This window comes from Rana temporaria, chromosome 7 (assembly GCF_905171775.1).
Source record: "Rana temporaria chromosome 7, aRanTem1.1, whole genome shotgun sequence".
Taxonomy (NCBI): domain Eukaryota; kingdom Metazoa; phylum Chordata; class Amphibia; order Anura; family Ranidae; genus Rana; species Rana temporaria.
The window spans coordinates 196,874,231-196,890,161 of record NC_053495.1 but is presented as its reverse complement, the minus strand read 5'-3'; the positions used below and the strand labels follow the sequence as shown (position 1 = coordinate 196,890,161).

The 15,931-nt window shown below is 49.5% G+C and overlaps 1 protein-coding gene across 2 annotated transcripts in view; it reads left to right on the top strand.

Moving 5' to 3' along the window:
* Positions 1-15,931, top strand: part of DNAJC6 (DnaJ heat shock protein family (Hsp40) member C6) — a 137,571-nt gene that overhangs the window by 26,825 nt on the left and 94,815 nt on the right. Inside the window, exon 1 of one of the 2 annotated variants that reach the window (XM_040360762.1) lies at positions 10,214-10,547. The exons of the other annotated variant lie outside the window; for it this stretch is intronic. Coding sequence (XP_040216696.1) covers positions 10,310-10,547 — 238 coding nt within the window. The 5' untranslated portion in view covers positions 10,214-10,309. Of the gene's footprint in view, positions 1-10,213; positions 10,548-15,931 lie in introns of those variants that run through there. 2 annotated transcript variants of the gene reach the window in all.

The following is a 15,931-nucleotide window of genomic DNA, read 5'->3' as shown; positions in this document are numbered from 1 at the left end:
GGTGGTATTTGATCACCTCTGCGGTTTTTATTTTTTGCGCTATAAACAAAAATAGAGCGACAATTTTGAAAAAAATGCAATATTTTTTACTTTTTGCTATAATAAATATCCCCCAAAAACATATATAAATTTTTTTTTTTCCTCAGTTTAGGCCGATACGTATTCTTCTACCTATTTTTGGTAAAAAAAATCGCAATAAGTGTTTATCGATTGGTTTGCGCAAAATTTATAGCGTTTACAAAATAGGGGATAGTTTTTTTTTTTTTTTTTTTTTTTATACTAATGGCGGCGATCAGCGATTTTTTTCGTGACTGCGACATTATGGCGGACACTTCGGACAATTTTGACACATTTTTGGGACCATTGTCATTTTCACAGCAAAAAATGCATTTAAATTGCATTGTTTATTGTGAAAATTACAGTTTCAGTTTGGGAGTTAACCACAGGTGGCGCTGTAGGAGTTAGGGTTCACCTAGTGTGTGTTTACAACTGTAGGGGGGTGTGGCTGTAGGTCTGACGTCATCGATCGAGTCTCCCTATAAAAGGGATCACTCGATCGATGCAGCCGCCACAGTGAAGTGAAGTGAAGTGTTTACATACGGCTCTCCCCGTTCTTCAGCTCCGGGGAGCGATCGCGAGGGGGCGGCTAGAAACGAATAGCCGCGCCCTCGTCCCGGATCGCTCCACGTGGGTTTCCGTCCACCGCATGTAGCGGGGGGGTCCCGATCGGACCCCCGACCCACGTCTAGGCAGGGACGTACAGGTACGCCAATGTGCCTGTACGTGCCATTCTGCCGACGTACATATACATGCGGCGGTCCGGAAGTGGTTAAAAAGGGTCAGGGGCTTTTTTTTCCCGCAGCAGATTGCGTTTTGTGTGTAAGGCTCCTTTCACACTGGGTCGTTCGCGGCATCGGCGGCAAAGCGCTGCTATTTTAGCAGCACTTTACCTTGGTATTTGCGGGGGTATTCGGGGGCTTTTAACCCCCACTAGCAGCCAAAAAAGGGTTAAAAACACCCAAAAGAGCTGCTGCGACAGCGCTTTTCCGGCGGTATAGCCGCAGTGTCCATTGATTTCAATGGGCAGGAGCGCTATACACAGTGGGGTAGATTCATGTACGGGCGCGCATAGTTACGGCGGCGCAGCGTATCGTATTTACGCTACGCCGCCGTAACTTACAGGAGCAAGTGCTGTATTCACAAAGCCCTTGCTCCGTAAGTCGCGACGGCGTAGCGTAAAAGGGGCCGGCGTAAGCCCGCGTAATTCAAATGTGGAAGGGGGGCGTGTTTTATGTAAATTTAGGACGACCTGACGTGATTGACGTTTTGCGCCGTCCGTGTACATATCCCAGTGTGCATTGCTTCCAAGTACGGCGCAACGACGTATTGGTTTCGACGTGAACGTAAATTACGCCCAGCCCTATTCGCGAACGACTTACGCAAACGATGTAAAAAATTCAAATTTCGAAGCGGGAACGACGTCCATACTTAACATTGGCTGCGCCTCCTAATAGCAGGAACAACGTTACGCCGAAAAAGCCTTAACGCAAACGCCGTAAAAAACGAACGCCGGGCGCACGTACGTTTGTGAATCGGCGTAAGTAGACAATTTGCATACTCTACGCTGAAAACGACGGGAGCGCCACCTAGCGGCCAGCGTGAGAATGCACCCTGAGATACGACGGCGTAAGAGACTTATGCCAGTCGTATCTTAGGCTAATGTCGGCGTATCTAGCTTTCTGAATACAGAAAGTAGATACGCCGGCGCAGCTTAGCAATTACGCGGCGTATCTATGGATACACTGGCGTAATTGTTCTCTGAATCTACCCCAGTGCCGATCCTGACCTCCCTGGGGCCCTAATCAAAATTACATGTTACATTAAAGTTGAGAAGCCGGGGGGGGGGGGGCGAAAGTGACATCTTACATTAAAGTGAGAAGCTGGGGGTGCTGACTTCTTACCTCTTCTCCAATGCAGCCAGCGAGTTGAGAAGCGGGGTGAGGGGCTGAAAATGACGTCTCACCAGGCTGGGCCTCTAGTAATTTGGGGGGCCCTCCGCAGATTTGCGGGGCCCTAAGTGGCTTGCATAGTGAGCCTAAAGGGCGGATCGGCCCTGGCTATACACACCATTCCTTCACCACTCCAAAGATGCTGCTAGCAGGACTGCTAGCGCACTGGTCCAGTGTGAAAGCCCTTGGAGAGACAGCAGGGCTGGGAAGCCGGCTGTCGCATCCTTAACAACCGACGAGTCATCAGCTGTTAGCGGTGTTCCCCGCTGACAGCTGAATGTAAAAAAAGAATTGCCTGCAAAAAAAAAAAAATTGTGGAAAAAAAGGGCATGTGACCACCCCTCCCAAATCCATACCAGGCCCTTCGGGCCCCACGCCAAAATAAAAAAAATGGTGTGGCCCCCCCAACAGATGTGAACCTAAGGGCAAAACTTTTAAACGTTTTTATTTTGGATAGAGTAAGGCTCACAGGTTTTTGTTTTTGGGTTTAATACTGCTTTAAGCCAGGGCTCGACAAATCCCGGTCGCCAGGTCGCCATGGCGACTAGAAATAGGGTCATAGCGACTTGGCTTGGAAGGGGGGGCAAAAAAAATTAAAAAATTAAAAAAATTCTAATTAGAACCCCCAAACATTATATATATTTTTTATCCTAACACCCTAGAGAATAAAATGGCGATCGTTGCAATACTTTCTGTCACGCCGTATTTGCGCAGCGGTCTTACAATTCACTTTTTTTAATTAAAAAATAAAACAGTAAAGTTATCCCCATTTTTTTTTTATATTATGAAAGATAATGTTACGCAGAGTAAATTCATACCCAACATGTCACGCTTCAAAATTGCGTCCGCTCGTGGAATGGCGACAAACTTTTACCCTTTAAAATCTCCATAGGCGACGTTTAAAAAATTCTACAGGTTGCATGTTTTGAGCTACAGAGGAGGTCTAGAGCTAGAATTATTGCTCTCGCTCTACCAATCGCGGCGATACCTCACATGTGTGGTTTGAACACCGTTTACATATGCGGGCGCTGCTCACGTATGTGTTCGCTTCTGCGCGCAAGCTCGTTGGGACGGGGCGCGTTTTCTAGCTCCTAACGTTTTTAGCTGGCTCCTAGATTCCAAGCAAATTTGTCAACCCCTGCTTTAAGCCTTCCTACCTTCCTTTGTATCAGAGCATCCGAATACAAATATACATTTCTGCAGGTTAGTAGAAGCCAGACATGTGTCTTCTGGATTAAATTACAATTTAAGCCGAAAGGGATCCTGCTGGGATGTGTGACCCTCGCTCCGGGTCACTTACTGTTCGCAGTCCAGGGCCACATGGCCATTGGGCTTAAGAGCTTAGTGGCCTGTCCTGTAATGTTGAAGCTTGTCCAAGTCACTTCTTCAATTCTAATGAGTGTCAGGAACCTCTACCAGTATTGACATCCACATCGGTATCACAAGCACCTTAAATTGTCAATAAAGCTTTGGATTTTTTGTTTTAAAAATAACAAACGTGTCATGCTTCCCTGCTCTGTGTAATGGTTTTGCACAGAGCAGCCCCGATTCTCTTCTTCTGGGCCCCTGCCAGCGCTTCTGGCTCCTTCCCCTTGTGTGTGCTCGCTCCTGAGCCACCTCTGTGTGCCTGCTCCCTCCTCCCTGCCTGTGATTGACAGCAGTGGAAGTCAATGCCTCCTGCCGCTGCTGCTGTGTCTCAGCCATTGAGGAGAGTGAGAATGCTTAAAGAGGAGCTCCAGCATCCTTCAGGAAAAAATTCAAAGTCACCAGCTACAAATACTGCAGCTGCTGACTTTTAATATTAGGAACACTTACCTGTCCTGGGATCCCGCGATGTCCCCCCGTCCCCCCCCGACGATGTTTCCATTGGCTCTTGGGTGCTGCCGCCGCTTCTAAGGGAATCCGGCAGTGAAGCCGGTTCCCTACTGCGAATGCGCAAAGTTTCTGAATGGCCTTGTGGTGGGCAAAGGGGGAGGGGGGCCACGGCGAGATCACTCGGAAGTGGGAGCAGGTACCTGTCAAAAACAGGGACCTGACCCCCCCAAAATGTGCCAAACGTAGGGGGGGGGCAGAGATTCCACTTTTGAGTGAAACTCCGCTTTAACCACTTCAGCCCCGGAAGATTTTCCTGCTTAATAACCAGGCTATATTTTGCGATTCGGCACTGCCTCGCTTTAACTGACAATTGCACAGTCGTACGACGTTGTACCCAAACAAAATTTACGTCCTTTTTTTCCCCCACAAATAGAGCTTTATTTTGGTGGCATTTGATCACCTCTGCGGTTTTTATTTTTTGGGCTATAAACAAAAAAGAGCGACAATTTTGAAAAAAAAAAGATTGCTTTAATAAAAAAAAAAAAAATATATATATATATATATATATATATATATATATATATATATATATATATTTTTTACTAATTTCTTCATCCGTTTAGGCCAATATGTATTCTTCTACATATTTCTGGTAAAAAAAATCGCAATAAGCGTATATTGATTGGTTTGCACAAAAGTTATATGGTCTACAAAATAGGAGATATATTTATGGCATTTTTATTATTATTATTTGTCTGCGATTATTATTATTATTATTATTACAATGATTAATATTAAATCTGCGATTTTTTTATCAGGACTGCGACATTGCGGCGGACAGATCGGACACTTTTGACACATTTTTGAGACCAGTGACATTTATACAGCGATCAGTGCTATAAAAAAAATGCACTGATTACTGTATAAATGTCACTGGCAGGGAAGGGGTTAACACTAGGGGGCGATCAAGGGGTTAAATGTGTTCCCTCATGTGTTTTTTGTTACTGTGGGGGGGATGGGACTGACTGGGGGAACTGGGGGAGGAGACATATCGCTGTTTGTAATTACTACAAACAGCAGATGTGTCTCTTCTCCCATGTCAGAACAGGGATTTGTGTGCTTACACACACACACACACATCCCCTGTTCTGGCTCTTGTGCCCACGATTGCGGGTGGCCGGAAGTGATCGCGCCCGCTTGCCACGCGCATTGGGTCCATCCCGCCGTGTAGCAGGCACGCGGGCGTGCCTGCTATGGCTTTTAAAGGAGCTGCCATATGGGTACGGCAATGGCGGTTCGTCCATAGAGGGCGCTGGAGCGCCGCCCCCTCTGGCTCTCGCACAGCCACTGAAATTTGCGGCCCCCCTGTTGATTTAATGTGGCCCCCCTGGGGATTTGGATATATATATTGTTTGTGGCCCCCACCAGGGCCACAAAAGATATATACTGTATTTATTGGCGCTGCCTTGGAGGAGACAGGGAGGGGGCAGGATGAGCGCCGTCAGATTACACAAAGAGAACCTCCTGTTTACTCAGCAGCGTCTCTATTGGAAGTCCCGTCTCCTGGGATGCCATTGGACGACTGTTCTGTCTATCATAGGAGGCGGGACTTTGTATTAAAGAGGCCACAGGGTAAACAAGAGATTCTCCTGTTTGTAATCTGTCAGCACTCGTCCCGCCCCCTCCCTCTGCCCTCCGAGGCTGCAGATGGCCATTGTTCAGGCTGCACTGATGGCACATGTGAGGCTGTATTGGTTGCAATGGTAAGGCTGCATTGGTTGCAATGGTAAGGCTGCATTCATGGCACATGTAAGGCTGCATTCATGGCACATGTAAGGCTGCATTCATGGCACATGTAAGGCTGCATTCATGGCACATGCAAGGCTGCATTCATGGCACATGTAAGGCTGCATTCATGGCACATGCAAGGCTGCATTCATGGCACATGTAAGGCTGCATTTATGGCACATGTGATGCTGCATTGGTTGCAATGGTAAGGCTGCATTGATTGTAACGGTAAGGCTGCATTCATGGCACATGTAAGGCTGCATTCATGGCACATGTGATGCTGCATTGGTTGCAATGGTAAGGCTGCATTGGTTGCAATGGTAAGGCTGCATTCATGGCAGTATTGGTTGCAATGGTAAGGCTGCATTCATGGCACATGTAAGGCTGCATTCATGGCACATGTAAGGCTGCATTCATGGCACATGTAAGGCTGCATTCATGGCACGTGTAAGGCTGCATTTATGGCACATGTGATGCTGCATTGGTTGCAATGGTAAGGCTGCATTGGTTGCAATGGTAAGGCTGCATTCATGGCACATGTAAGGCTGCATTCATGGCACATGTAAGGCTGCATTCATGGCACATGTAAGGCTGCATTCATGGCACATGTAAGGCTGCATTCATGGCACATGTAAGGCTGCATTTATGGCACATGTGATGCTGCATTGGTTGCAATGGTAAGGCTGCATTGATTGCAATGGTAAGGCTGCATTCATGGCACATGTAAGGCTGCATTCATGGCACATGTAAGGCTGCATTCATGGCATGTGTAAGGCTGCATTTATGGCACATGTGATGCTGCATTGGTTGCAATGGTAAGGCTGCATTGGTTGCAATGGTAAGGCTGCATTGATTGCAATGGTAAGGCTGCATTCATGGCACATGTGAGGCTGCATTTATGGCACATCTGAGGCTGCATTGGTGAGGCTGCATTGGTTGCAATTGTAAGGCTGCATTCGTGGCAATGGTGACGCTGCATTCATGGCAATGGTAAGCCCATGCGTGTTATACGCCGATAAATACAGTGGCCCAGATTCAAGAAGCACTTGCGCCCACGCAACCATAGTTGCGCGGCGCAAGTGCTTACTTGCTCCGGTGTAACGAGTGCTCCTGATTCAGGAACCTCGTTACACCGAATGCAGCCTAGGATATGACAGACATAAGCCTCCTTATGCCTTCACATCCCAGGCTGCATTCTTGCGTTGGCCGCTAGGGGGCGCGGCCATTGTGATCTGTGTATAGTATGCAAATTGCATACTACCACCGATTCACAAAAGTTGCGCGGGCCCTGCGTACGCAAGGTACGGAGTTTCCGTACGGCGCCTTTAGCATAAGGTTGCTCCTGCTAATAGCAGGCGCAGCCAATGCTAAAGTATAGCTGCGCCTCCCGCTCGCGACGTTCAAATTTAACGTCGTTTACGTAAGTGAACCGTTAATGGCGCTGGACGCCATTCACGTTCACTTACAAGCAAATGACGTCCTTGCGACGTCATTTGCCGCAATGCACGTCGGGAAAGTTTCCCGACGGAGCATGCGCTGTTCGCTCGGCGCGGGAGCGCGCCTAATTTAAATGATTCCCGCCCCCGGCGGGATCATTTACATTAGGCAGCCTTGCGCCCTGCTGCTTAGCATATTGCCCGCGCAATTTATGGAGCAACTGCTCCGTGAATCGCGGGCAAAGCGCAATATTTGCGTGGGCGCAGAGAAAAAAATTTGCTCTTTGCCCACGCAAATATTGCGCGATTCTACTTGAATCTGGGCCAGTATATCCAAATAACACGCCCAAGCTCATCCTTAGTCCTGAGCAGCGCTCTGGGATTAGTTGGGGCCACAAAATAAATATATACAGTATATCCAAATAACCGTCCAAGCTCATCTCTTCACCGCACACAGCCACAAAGGCAAGAGAATTCTTGGTGGGCCGTGTATTAGTTGCTCAGATGAACACACTTAGATCAAATCTTAATGGGTCAAAGAATGTCAGGCAAAATGGTCGGCCCTCACGCATTTTCACTTCATCAAATCTGGCCCTCTTTGAAAAAAGTTTGGACACCCCTGGTCTATATAAATATGGCAGTGGAAGGGGTGACGTGTGGTGCTCTATAGAAATGTAGGATTGGAAGAGATGTAATATGGGGCTCTATAGAAACCTACAACTGGAAGGGATGGAGTGTGGTGCTCTATATATATATATACTGTATATACTGTATATCTTGGAAGAAGAAGGGATGATTTCTTCATATAGGATTAGGAAGGGTGCAAGATTTAAATCCAGGATTAGGAGGGGGTGCAGGATATAATTCTAGGATGGGGGGGGGGGGGGTGTAGGGTGTTGCTTCACATTATATATATGATTGGGGGGGGGTGTAGGGTGTTGCTGTACATACATTATATATAGGATTGGAGGGGGGGGTGCAGGATATAAATCTAGGATTAGGAGGGGGTGCAGGATATGATTTTAGGATTAGGAGGGGGTGCAGGATATAATTCTAGGATGGGGGGGGGGGTGTAGGGTGTTGCTTCACATTATATATATGATTGGGGGGGGGTGTAGGGTGTTGCTGTACATACATTATATATAGGATTGGAGGGGGGGTGCAGGATATAAATCTAGGATTAGGAGGGGGTGCAGGATATGATTTTAGGATTAGGAGGGGGTGCAGGATATAATTCTAGGATGGGGGGGGGGTGTAGGGTGTTGCTTCACATTATATATATGATTGGGGGGGGGGGGGGGGGTGTTGCTGTACATACATTATATATAGGATTGGAGGGGGGGTGCAGGATATAAATCTAGGATTAGGAGGGGGTGCAGGATATGATTTTAGGATTAGGAGGGGGTGTAGGGTGTTGCTGTACATTATATATAGGATTGGAGGGGGTGCAGGACAGGGCCAATCCTAGGGTCACAGGCGCTTGGGTGCAGAAATATTTCTGGCGCCCCCACATGGGCGTTGTCCTTTTACTAACTCCTCCCCTACATCTCATTATACATCACATCTGTAGATGGACTAGGCGCAGGAATGGGCAGGGGCTGTGTATCCTATGCAATCTATCATGCCATCAAACATCTAGAGCAGGGGCAGCCCAGAGCCCGTGTAAACGGATGCTGTGAATGCCATCCCCCCGCACACTGCACACTGTGACTCACCTAAATTCTCTCTTTGTGCAGCCTGAGATAGAGATGGGATGGGGAGGCATTCCAACTGGAGTTGGCAGAGACAGTGAGGGATCCAAGACTCCCAGTGTGAGGAATTCATTCCTGCACATCAGCACTCAGCAGTCACTGAAAACTAGAACCCTTGTGTCAGGAAGAGGCGCGGCCCCTCCCGCGAGCACTGCCAGGCTGGACGGGCTGTCCTATGCTCACACATCAGTTCTGGACGGACACACACCTCTGCTCAGAACACTAGTTCTGGAAGGACACAAACAAGGAGAGAAGGAGGGAGGGGAGAACTCTGGCACTTCGGCGCCCCCACCTCTGCAGACGCCTGGGTGCAATGCACCCTGTGCACCCTGTCTAGGATCGGCCCTGGTGCAGGATATAATTCTAGCATTAGGATGGGGGGGGGTTAACGGACATAATTCTAGCATTAGGATGGGGGGGTGCAGGAAATAATTCTAGCATTAGGATGGGGGGGGGCAGGATATAATTCTAGCATTAGGATGGGGGGGGGGTGCAGGATATAATTCTAGCATTAGGATGGGGGGGGGGGGGGAGGAAATAATTCTAGAATCAGGATGGGGGGATGCAGGATATAATTCTAGAATTATGATGGGGGGGGTGCAGGAAATAATTCTAGAATCAGGATGGGGGGGGATGCAGGATATAATTCTAGAATTAGGATGGGGGGGGGCAGGATATAATTCTAGCATTAGGATGGGGGGGGGGGTGCAGGAAATAATTCTAGCATTAGGATGGGGGGGGGGTGCAGGAAATAATTCTAGAATTAGGATGGGGGGGTGCAGGATATAATTCTAGCATTGGAATGGGGGGGGGGGGTTGCAGGATATAATTCTAGAATTAGGGGGGTTGCAGGATATAATTCTAGAATTAGGGGGGGGGTGCAGGATATAATTCTAGAATTAGGGGGGTGCAGGATATAATTCTAGCATTAGGATGGGGGGGGGGGGGAGGGTGCAGGATATAATTCTAGCATTAGGATGGGGGTTGCAGGATATAATTCTAGCATTAGGATGGGGGGGGGGTGCAGGATATAATTCTAGCATTAGGATGGGGGGGGGGGTGCAGGATATAATTCTAGCATTAGGATGGGGGGGGTGCAGGATATAATTCTAGAATTAGGGGGGTGCAGAATATAATTCTAGCATTAGGAAGGGGGGGGTGCAGGATATAATTCTAGCATTAGGAAGGGGGGGTGCAGGCTATTATTCTATCATTAGAAGGGGGTGCAGAATATAATTCTAGCATTAGAAGGGGGGGGGATGCCGGATATAATTGTAGCATTAGTATGGGGGGGTTGCCGGATACAAGGAAGGAAGTCGGTATTTGGGCAGAGGGTGGTGGGGTGTCTCCGGTAGGCAGGGAGGCGGCAGGGAGGGGGAGGTCTGATCCAGGACAATAGACACCTCGTTGTGACACCGGGGAGGAGGAGGAGGAGGAGGAGGAAGGCTCGGTGTAATCCCCCTGAGCTCCGGGCAGAGGGAGGGAGGAAGGTCAGCAGGATTCCTCCTCCATGAGCCTGCTCGGGTCTTACCGGAAAAAGACGAACAATGACGGTTATGAGTCTTTACAGCTGGTGGACAGCAACGGGGAGGCCAGTAGCGGAGGAGGCGGCAGGGAGCGGCCGGGGAGCCGGCAAGGAGTGAGCGCGGCGGCGGCGCCATCCGGAGGAGCCTCTCCAGCAGCAACAGCGGCGGCGGCAGCCAAGAGCCCGGGCCGGCACAGCGACTGCAGCACCATGGACAGCTCAGGTACCACCCGGGGCCTAGTGCACGGAAGGGGGATCGGTGTATGGAGGGGGGATCGGTGTATGGAGGGGGATCGGTGTATGGAGGGGGATCGGTGCACGGAGGGGGGATCGGTGCACGGAGAGGGGGGATCGGTGTATGGAGGGGGATCGGTGCACGGAGGGGGAGATCGGTGTATGGAGGGGGATCGGTGCACGGAGGGGGGATCGGTGTATGGATGGGAATCGGTGCACGGAGGGGGGATCGGTGTATGGAGGGGGATCGGTGTATGGAGGGGGGATCGGTGCACGGAGTAGGGATCGGTGTATGGAGGGGGATCGGTGCACGGAGAGGGGGGATCGGTGTATGGAGGTGGATCGGTGTATGGAGGGGGATCGGTGTATGGAGGAGAATCGGGGTGTATGATGAGAGGATCGGGGTGTCGATGCCTGCTGCATGGGGGGTCATACATGTCATATATATATATATATATATATATATATATATATATATATATATATATATATATATATATATATATATATATATATATATGAAGCTCCATTAACGGCTCATTATAATGGGGGGGTCTAATGTATAATGTGTGATCATACAATATCAGGGTGTCAGTGCATGCTGCAATATTGGGGGGGGGGGGGTAATACAGATTACATTGGGGGGGCCTTATGTATAATGAGGTTGTGTGTAATTAGAGGGGATGGGGTGTCAGTACATGTTGCATGGAGGGGGTTGTATACATTACACCCATTATTATGGTACTATTATTAGGCTGCAGCACCATGGACACCCCAAGAATAATAGGGATCCCAATGCATGATGACATGATGGGGGGGGTCGATGCATGCTGCATGGGGGATCATATATTGTACTATGAGGCTGCAGCACCATGGGGGGTCGATGCATGCTGCATGGGGGATCATATATTGTACTATGAGGCTGCAGCACCATGGGGGGTCGATGCATGCTGCATGGGGGATCATATAGTGTACTATGAGGCTGCAGCACCATGGGGGGTCGATGCATGCTGCATGGGGGATCATATATTGTACTATGAGGCTGCAGCACCATGGACAGCTCAGGTAGAGGGGCCTAATGCATAATATGTGACCATAGGGTATTGGGGTGTCAGTGTATGCTGTATGGGGGGGGATCAGACACCCCATATTCTGGTACTGTAAGGCTGTAGTACCATGCACAGCTCCGTCATATCTGGAGGGGGGGGGGTTGATATGCATGGTGTGTGATCATATGGGATCAGGGTGTCAGTAAAGGCTGCATGGGGGATCATATATTGTACTATGAGGCTGCAGCACCATGGACAGCTCAGGTAGAGGGGCCTAATGCATAATATGTGACCATAGGGTATTGGGGTGTCGCTGTATGGGGGGGGGGATCAGACACCCCATATTCTGGTTCTGTAGCACCATGCACAGCTCCGGTATATCTGGGTAGGGGGGGGTTGATGTGCATGGTGTGTGATCATATGGGATCAGGGTGTCAGTAAAGGCTGCATGGGGGATCATACACATTTTTTGTCATATATTATATTGTAAAGACGTAGCACCTTGGAGAGGTATAATTGAAGGGGGGGGGGTGCATGATGTGATCAGGGTGTCAGTAAATGCTGCATGGGGGATCATACACGTTATATAATTCAAATTGTACTATAAGGCTGCAGCACCATGGCCAGCTTGGGTAGAGGGGCTTAATGCATTATGTCTATAGAGTATTAGGGTGTCGGTGTATACTGTATGGAGGATCATGCACGTTACACACCCCATATTCTGGTACTATAAGGCTGTAGCACCATGGACAGCTCAGGTATAATGTCATTGCCCCCCACACACACACACAGGGCCAGATCCACGTAGCGGGTCGTAGGTTTTTCTTCCGGCGTAGTGTATCCTAGTAACGCCACGCCGCCGCAACTTTGAGAGGCAAATGCCGTATTCACAAAGCATTTGCCTCTAAAGTTACGGCGGCGTAGCGTAATTCTCCCGGCGTAAGGGCACGCAATTCAAATCTATGTGATGGGGGCGTGTTTTATGCAAATACGTCGTGACCCGACGTAAATGACGTTTTTTTTTTGAACGGCACATGCGCCGTCCGTGGGGGTATCCCAGTGCGCATGCTCGAAAATAAACCGGAAAACAAGCCAATGTTTACGACGATGATGTCATTCTACGCAAATCCCTATTCGCGAACGACTTACGCAAACAACGTAAAATTTTCAAAATTCGACGCGGGAACGACGGCCATACTTAACATTGAGTACGCCTCATATAGCAGGGGTAACCATACGACGAAAAAAGCCGAACGCAAATTGCCCTTTCTTGGTTCGCCGTAACTACCTAATTTGCATACTCGACACGGAATTCGCCGGAAACGCCACCTAGCGGCGAGCCGGAAAAATGCACCTAAGATCCGACGGCGTACTAAGACGTACGCCAGTCGGATCGAGCCCGCATTCCGTCGGGTCTTGTTTTGTGGATACAAAACAGAGATACGACGCGGGAACTTTAAAATGACGCGGCGTATCAATAGATACGCCGGCGTAATTCGCTTGTGGATCTGGCCCGCGGTGTGTGATCATATGGGATCAGTAAAGGCTGTATGGGGGACCATACACATTTTTGTGATATATTATATTGTTAAGATGAAGCACCATGGACAACTCCGGTATGATGAAGGGGGGGGGGGGGATTCATGATGTGTGATCATCATACAGTATCAGGGTATCAGTGCATGCTGCAGGGGAGATCCTATACCAGTGATGGCGAACCTTGGCACCCCAGATGTTTTGGAACTACATTTCCCATGATGCTCCACTACACTGCAGTGTGCAGGAGCATCATGGGAAATGTAGTTCCAAAACATCTGGGGTGCCAAGGTTCGCCATCACTGTCCTATACATTACTCTCCCCATAGTCTGGCACTATAAGGCTGTAGCACTGTGGACAGTTTAGGTATGTGAGGCCTAATGCAGGATGGGGGGGGTCACACACAATACACACCCCATATTATGGATTCAGCACCATGGACTGCTCAGAGGCCTGTGTGATCCTATGGGGTACCAAGAAGTCCGTCCATGCTGCATAGTGTATCACTCACCTTCTGCACCCCGTTTTATGATACTATGGCCTAGATTCACGTAGGGCGGCGCAAGTGTGGGCGGGCGTAGCGTATCGTATTTACTCTACGCCGCCGCAACTTAGAGAGGCAAGTGCTGTATTCACAAAGCACTTGCGTCCTAAGTTACGGCGGCGTAGCGTAAATGTTGCCGGCGTAAGCGCGCGTAATTCAAATTGTCAAGAGGTGGGCGTGTTTTATGCTAATGAACCGTGACCCGACGTGATTGACGTTTTGAACGAACGGCGCATGCGCCGTCCTTGGACGTATCCCAGTGCGCATGCGTCGGATAGAATGCCTAAGATACGTCGAACACTGCCTACGACGTGAACGTAACTTACGCACAGCCCTATTCGCGTACGACTTACGTAAACGACGTAAAAAGACGCGCCTGTTCCGACGTCCATACCTTGCATGGGCTGCGCCACCTAGAGACCAGCTTTATCTTTACGCCGGCGTATGTCTTACGTAAACGGCGTAACTAATTGCGACGGGCATACGCACGTTCGTGAATCGGCTCATTTGCATATTCTACACGGAAATCAACAGAAGCGCCCAGCGTAAATATGCACCCCAAGATACGACGGCGTAGGAGACTTTCGCCGCTCGTGTCTTGGCCAAATCTATGCGTAACTGATTCTATGAATCGGGCGCATAGATACGACGGCGGCCATTCGAACTTACGACGGCGTATCTGTAGATACGCTGTCGTAAGTCTTTGTGAATCTGGGCCTATAAGGCTGCAGCACCATGGACAGCTCAGGTACAATTTGAGGCCTAATGGATGATGGTGGTGGGGGGGGGGGCTGTGTGTGACCATATGAGATGGTGGTGTCAGTGCATGCTACACGGGGGTCATGCATATTCTATATCTTACATGTTATTTATTATATATTGTACTATAAGGATGCAGCAGCATTGACAGCCCAGGTATGTTGGAGGCCCAATGGATTTCTGGTGATTACAGAAACAGTTATACTTACCTGCTCTGTGCAGTGGTTTTGCCTCTCATCTCGGGACCGCCCCCCCCGCCGGCGCTCCTGGCCCCTCCCTCCTGCAGAGTGCCCCCCAGAGCAAGCAGTTGCAATGGGGGCACCCGAGCAGGTGTGCTCCCGAGCCACTGCTCTGCGTGTCCATTCACACACAGAGCTGTAGCTCGCCCCCCCTCCCTTCCTTCTCATTGGCTCACTGGCTGTGATTGACAGCAGCAGGACCCAATGGCTTCCGCTGCTGTCTCGGCCAAAGCTTTCTTTTTCAAATATATTGCTCAATAGCTTTAAGAACTATAAATCCACTTTGTGGCTTTTCAACCCCAGATCTTACATTGTAAAAGTAGCAGTGACTTTCTCGCTGTGCTGTACATAGCCTGTGCCAGGGCTTTTTTTCTCAGACAATAGGTGCAGGAACTCCCCCTTTCCAAGTCACCCCTTGTCTCCGCCCCCTACCCATATCCCAGTACCCCCTCGTTTCGACAATATAGAACCAAGTATCATTTTGTGGTCCTAAGTAATTTATATGGAATCTGGTAATGATATCAAGAAAAGCAGTAAAATAGATCCCCTGCAGCCAGCAACAATAGATCAATGGACCACCCACAACAACATTTCCCCACCAGCAACAATAGACTCATGGCAGCATCAACAGATCTCCATACAGCCAGCATTATTAGACTCTCTGGCTGCCATCAACAATAGACCCCTCTCTCAACAGTAGATCTCTTTCAGCAACAACTGACCCCCCAAGCAACATAAGACCCCCCTAGAAACAATAGGTCCCCCACCAGCAACAATAGACCCCCCTGCAAAAATAGATCCACAGCAGTGAGCATCAATACCCTGCAGCACACCCCAGCATGCCTTGCTATTACATACAGTCAGTTCAGAAGGTGCCGGAACTGCGTTCCCCCGCGTTCCCGCTGGAAAAAAAACCTGGCCTGTGCAGAGAACAGAGCTGTGGGAGGGGCCCAACAAGCCCCACCTACGATAGGCTGCCTGCAGAAAAACTACAGGAAGGGGCAGGGACAAGACCAGTCGTTCTACACAAGGAGAGAGAACAGCAGTGAGCGGTGGGAGGGACCCAGCTGGCTCCGCCCACTACAGCCTGCCTACAGGAGGGGGCGGAGACAAGACCAGTCGTTCTGTACAAGGGGAGAGGGCAGCAGTGAGTGGTGGAAGGGACCCAGCTGGCTCCGCCCACTACAGCCTGCCTGCAGAAAACTACAGGAAGGGGCGGAGACAAGACCAGTCGTGCTGCACAAG